The following is a 6,770-nucleotide window of genomic DNA, read 5'->3' as shown; positions in this document are numbered from 1 at the left end:
ATATATATACGAAGCAAGCTTTCAGATAATATCAATAACTCCATATGCCCCAACATTTACGAACACCTGATTCCTCCGTGTCGTGACAAAATTCTCAATAATAGTAGCATTTTAACGTTCTATCTGACACTTTTGGCCGTTTTGAGTTACTAATGTGGTCAGATTTCAAAAGTTCTATCTGCTCCATCAAAATACTAAGGTTATTTTGAGTCGTTATCCAGATTTCCAAAGTATTGTGTTTTTAAAAAATCTTGACATGTGAAACTCAAAAAATTTTACGTCAAAATTGTCAAAACTTTGTACTGAGCAGAGAGAAATTTGTCATTCTAGGGTATTCAGTTTTCTTTCGTGCATGACGTCACATTGACCCTTACTGACAGCCCCCAAGAACAGGCCGAGACAACAGAACTTATTATCCTGGCAGCAAAATCATTTTTCTCGTCCCTAAACTAATTTCCCGTGGGTGCGATGGCGGAGCGGTTAGTGCGCTCGTCTCCGAAGCGGAAAGTCGGGCGGGGTTCGAGCCTTGGTTCGGACACGGATTTTTTTTCGCGCCCTCCTACCCACTCAGCAGTAACGGGTACCTGACTTCGAGTTGGGGAAGTAACGGCGGCGTGGAAAGGAATTGGCCACCCTACCACAATATGCCGAAGGCCCAGGAAGTTGTCTCACTAACAAGGCAATCCACAATATCCGGATCGGATGCGGGAATAACTTTACTTTTTAAAACTGAATTCCCACTGTCTTGCTGAGTTAATCAGAACGAAAATCCCTTTATGACCAACACTCACAAAGTCAGGGTAATGGGAGGTTGGCGGTTGTTCTGGTGTGGTTTGCTCCTTTCCCCCCATCAAAAACCTATCGTCCTTATCTCCCTTCCTTCTTTTTTTTTGCGTTTGTTACTCTTTTGTGACCCCTCTTATCTTTGACACGAATAAAATGACCTTATCATGTTGCAAGTATCGTAAAACTCTTACAATAACAAAAAGCCATGTTATCAAAAGACTGTTCGAATACATAATATATCGAACCACTAGATCTAGAGTGTGGGTGATTGGCGGGTGTTCTGGTGTGGTTTGCTTCTTCTTTCCTATCAAACATATATCGTCCTTATCTTCCACTTTTTATTTTGTATGTTTGTTACTCTCTTGTAACACCTCTAATCTTCTGGCGTTCATATAACTTTATGCAGTTGCGAGCGCCGTAAAACCTCTACTAAACCTAAAAAACTCTAATCTTCGACACTAATAAAATGACCATACTGTGTTGCAAGTGCCGTAAAACTCTTACTAAAACAAAAGTCAGGGTGTCACAATACTGTTCGAATACATAATATTATTATACCGGATCCACCAGAGTATTGCCAACCTAAAGTTCATCTCTCCGAAGACTTTAGTTTGAAAGCATTATACGGGGTTCCCACTACGGCTGGATCGGGCCGATCGCTCGACTCGATCGCCTGAAACTGAAAACAAACACATCTGTTTTTGAGGCGATCGAGTCGGGCGATCGGCCCGATGTAGTGGGCACCCCGTATTCAGAACAAGAGATTCCTCGTCTACGGGTGCAGCCATCAGTGCAAGGCCAAAGTCTTCAGGTACCAGAAGCCAGTAAAATACAGCCACGTGAAGGCTACATCACGTGGTCGGCACACTGGAGCTCAGCTGCTGGGTTTTGTTTGGTTTGGTTTTGTTATTTTCTCCGGTGTGCTTGCAATTACAAGGCCGACTTACCGTTCTACTTACCGTCATCCTCACGTCTTAGATCCGCGGCGCACTTTGACGGTCATGGTTCGCTATCTGTCCGTTTGCTCAGATGCTCTCTAAAAAGCTATAATAATATTAATTTGTGAGGCAGCGTGGTAGAATCAGGCTCTCGTCAATTTTGGGGCATATTGAGTTATTGATATCATCTTAAAGCTTGTTCGTTTGTCTTGCTTTCAATGAAAAAATTACCTATCCATCTTCAATAGAAGTGGAGATATTATGGATTGAAGGAGGTGGGGGAAACCTGATTTAAGAGGTAAAATTAGCGAGAAAATGGCAGCCAAAGCTTGGTAAATTCAAAAGCTGAAGAGTCCACGGATACTGTAAATTTATATTTTTGTTCCTTTAATCAACGTTTTCGGTGAAATCCTCAAATAAATGTGTTTGTAAATGGACATAAAAGGTGGCAAAAAGCCAAAATTTGATAAAAATTGCAAAGCAGGAACAAAACTGTTGTTTTCTTCGATTTCATTATTTTGACGAGAGCCTGATTCCACCACGCTGCCTCACATTTAATTGTCCTGATCTGAACCCGTCTGTTTACCTACTTTTACTTTGACTTTTTCACCCTTTGTTGACGTCAAACGTCGAGGGGAGATACAGGTGTTTTTTCTATGGTAGGCCAGCTCTGTAGCTCTTTCTTTTGGGAAATTACAATAATTTCTCATGGTTTCTTCTGTTTACGCTCTCCAAATAAGTAGGCCTACCGTATCTACTCTCCTGTACTACACCTCGTGTATAATAATGCAGGGGTTATATAGGAGATCTACTTTGACTGGAAAAAGGGGAACTTGTTTTGTGGGTCGTGCTAGTTATATATGGGGACAAGTTTCTGGTACGTTATACTTTTTTATAAGGTGGGAAAAGTGTGTGTGAAAAAAAGGGGGGCGGGAGTTAATAATTTTCTTTTTGACCAGTAAACACACACATTCTTTCACAAAAACATGTAGATTATAAAAATAATACATGAATTCATTAAAACGGAATCCTTATTTGGGCTAGATCTACTCTTTTTTTCCGCCACGGTTATTGATCTATAGAAGTGGAGGTTTGATTTTGCTTGCAAATTTTGGTATCTTCATCATTCAGTTTAGAATACCTTTATACTTGTGCTCGGTGACAGTATACCACTGCCAGTGCATAAATTAAAGGCTACAATTTATCAAAATACCCCTCGACGCTTAACGGCAACAGAGGATGAAAAAAAAAGTAAAAAGTAAGTATTTATCAAAATGAAGAAAAAACAAAGAATGGCAGTCTCTGGCTTTGACTCATAGGCTACGTGTGTTGCAATAACGATAGCAGCTTTATATAAAGGAGTTGGAGGTAGAGTTAGGGGTAGTAAGCGTGGTAGGGTTAAGCTTCATCTGCGACAGACATCGTCGATCATGGTTCTCCATTCATTCCTTTGCTCGGATGCTCTAAAAAATAAAGCTGCGTTTCCCTGATTTTTTCCTGTTACCCATTTGTTTCCCAAAGTATGTCATTCTGGGCCTACCCCTGCCCCTTTTGCCTTCAATTTTGTCAGTGAGAGCTAGATGTTCAAGACCCTTATGTCTATTCAGGTGTCCCACAAACTGCATTTAGTCGTTTCCTGGTTGTTTTTTACATTGAGCGTCCCACGTGGACTTCATGGAGCACTACCTCATGTGATTTCTTTCCTTCCATGATACTCTCAGCCAGCAAACCACATTTCTGTTGCTTCTATTTTATTTTCACTGTCTTTAGTGATTGTCCAGCATTCACGGCCATACAGAAGATATAGAGTTTAGATTAGCCTACATAATTTTTGGGGGAATAGGGCAAACGATTACACACACATGGTTGCAACCTAAGCCTTGCCAGTTTCGGAGAGAGCGGTGTTTGGTTATGCATGTAGCCTAAATATGGTTACTCGAGGAGAGCTTGTTTTGGGCTACATTTACTTAATAAGGGGAGTGCTTGTTATGGATTCATACATGTATAATCCAATCAAGGGGAGGGCTTGTTATGGCTACATGTAGCCCAAATAAGGGGAGTGCCTTTTAGGGCTACGCGTAGCTCAATCAAGGGGAGTGCTTGTTATGGCTACATGTATAATCCAATTAAGGGGAGTGCTTGTTATGGCTACATGTAGCTAAAATAAATGGAGTGCTTGTTATGGCTACATGTAGCCCAAAATAAGAGGAGTGCTTGTTATGGCTACATGTATAATCCAATTAAGGGGAGTGCTTGTTATGGCTACATGTAGCCCAAATAAGGGGAGTGCTTGTTATGGCTAAATATAGCCTAAATAAGAGGAGTGCTTGTTATGGCTACATGTATAATCCAATCAAGGCGAGTGCTTGTTATGGCTACACGTAGCTCAAATAAGGGGAGTGCTTGTTATGGCTACATGTAGCCCAAAATAAGGGAAGTGCTTGTTATGGCTACATGTATAATCCAATTAAGGGGAGTGCTTGTTATGGCTACATGTAGCCCAAATAAGGGGAGTGCTTGTTATGGCTACATGTAGCCCAATTAAGGGGAGTGCTTGTTATGGCTAAATATAGCCTAAATAAGAGGAGTGCTTGTTATGGCTACATGTATAATCCAATCAAAGGTGAGTGCTTGTTATGGCTACCCATAGCTCAAATAAGGGGAGTGCTTGTTATGGCTACAAATAGCCCAAATAAGGGGAGTGCTTGTTACATATAACCCGAATAAGGTCACTCACCCCCACCTCCCTAACCCCTTCCCGCGCTCACCACGGAGGAATGAAAGTATGGGACTTTGAGTTAGATAAAATATTTGGTTCTTCATATAATTCTGCAGCTAAGATTTAAAAACAATTCTTTTGTTTGCTTATTCCTTTTCGCACCCCTTTAAAGCACTCTAAGACGCATGTACAAAGTGTATGCACATAATTATTATTATTATTATTATTATTATTATTATTATTATTATTATTATTATTATTATTATTATTATTATTATTATTATTATTAATTTTATTATTATTATTATCATTTTTATTGTTATCATCATCATTATCATCATCCTCCTCCTCCTCCTCCTCCTCCTCCTCCTTCTCCTCCTCCTCCTCCTCCTCCTCCTCCTCCTCCTCCTCCTTCTCCTCCTCCTCATCATCATTTATCAAAACTTCCGCAATAATCTGAGTTGTCTCCTTCGATGTTCAGATCGCCTGTTTAGCCCGCGGAGGAATCAATGAAGCAGACGTCTGGCCCGTCTGTCCACCAGGAAGTAGTGCGGGAACAACCCACGTTTAACAAATGGCTGGTCGCTGTCTGCGGAGTCTTCAGCTTCGGCCTGTCCTACGGACTTCCGGTGTCCATGACGGCCATGTTTATAGACTGGCAAGACACCTTCGAGGAGTCGCGCGCCAATATAGCGGTGATCAATGGCGTCACTATAGGGCTTCTCATGGGTGCTGGTGAGTGCGAAGTTTTAGCTTTCTCTTTTTCTTTAGTAGAGGGTTTTACGGCGCTCGCAACTGCTTAAGGTCATATGAGCGCCAAGGAGTGGGTGTCAACAGAGAAGTCTTCACAGGGAATCAGACTTACTCTGCTCACCTCTCTAACTTCAGCAGCACAAGGTCTGCTTCGACTATCAAGACACCCCGGAAATAGCAGGTCACAAGAGAGCGACAAACATACAAAAGAAGTAGAGGAAAATGACAATAGTAAGGATTAGGAAAGAAAAAGCAGCAGTTCCCTGTAGTAGATCAGGCACAATTATGAGCGTGACATGATGAATCAGCCCATGTACAATTCTATTTTGCTTGAACGAGAAATGTCCCCCCTTTGAGAATCGCGTGAAGACACTACAGTCAGTGGCACTGCCCCGGGGGGTAAAAGACACTACAGTCAGTGGCACTGCCCCGGGGGGTAAAAGACACTACAGTCAGTGGCACTGCCCCGAGGGGTTCTTTAGGTTTAGAGCGACAATGTTCATGGTGATGCTGCCTTGAAAGCCCCACCTCCAATATTTTGTGTTAGTTTTTCAAGGCTCAGTCTTAAGTGGCTACTATTGACAACATTAGAATGCCCTAATTAAAAGAGCTGCGGAGCAGGTATACCATAAAAAACTGTATCTTTACTTCAACGCTTAAAGGCAACAGAGGATGCAAAAGAAAAAGTATTAATGGTCCGTAACTTTCGAGATGGGATAAAATACTCTTGTAGGAGCATAAAAAGATATTGTGTTGCTAGATCGTTTAAACACTTATAAATTGTTAGTACAGTACTTTAAGCAGATTCCGTACCTTCTTGTTTCAATGATTTTAAAGTCCACGTTGAAATCGTTACATACAACAAATGCACTTTCAAAATCTTCCCTTACTGCAAGACAGTGCTTTGAAATTTAATTACTCGCTTAGAAATATCGTTATAGTCGTCCCTTCATTTTCTTTTCAACAATGGGTGGCCGTCTCATACAATTTCGTATACATTTTAAAATACCTACCATTATTAATTTTCTCTTCCGCTCCCCCCCCCCCCACACACTTTTCGACAAACACCACCCTTCTCCTACACAACCCACCCTTCACCTACACACCCCACCCTTCACCCACACTCCCGACACTCTCCTACACAACCCACCTTTCACCCACACTCCCGACCACTCACCTACACACCCCGCCCTTCACCCACACACCCGACCACTCACCAACACACCCGACCTTTCACCCACACACCCAACCCTTTACCCTCACACCCCGACCACTCACCTACACACCCCACCCTTTACCCTCACACCCCGACCACTCACCTACACACCCCACCCTTCACCCACACACCCGACCACTCACCCACACAATCGACCACTCACCCACACACCCTTCACCCACACACCCGACCCTTCATCCACACACCCGACCCTTTACCCTCACACCCAACCACTCACCTACACACCCGACCACTCACTTACACACCCGACCACTCACCTACACACCCGACCACTCACCTACACACCCGACCACTCACCTACACACCTCACCCTTCATCCACACACCCGACCACTCAC

General features: G+C 42.7%; 1 protein-coding gene across 1 annotated transcript in view; it reads left to right on the top strand.

Annotated features, from left to right (window-relative positions):
* The window catches only part of LOC106013569 (monocarboxylate transporter 7), a gene marked incomplete at its 3' end in the record, with an annotated part of 14,196 nt that extends 9,018 nt beyond the window's left edge, over positions 1-5,178 (top strand). Inside the window, 1 exon segment of the mRNA XM_013089657.2 lies at positions 4,925-5,178. Coding sequence (XP_012945111.1) covers positions 4,953-5,178 — 226 coding nt within the window.
* Positions 5,179-6,770: the final 1,592 nt, after the last annotated feature.

The sequence above is a fragment of the Aplysia californica genome, unplaced genomic scaffold (assembly GCF_000002075.1).
Source record: "Aplysia californica isolate F4 #8 unplaced genomic scaffold, AplCal3.0 scaffold01010, whole genome shotgun sequence".
Lineage (NCBI taxonomy): Eukaryota > Metazoa > Mollusca > Gastropoda > Aplysiida > Aplysiidae > Aplysia > Aplysia californica.
Note: the sequence above shows the minus strand (reverse complement) of the source record. Positions and strands in the feature narration are given on the sequence as shown.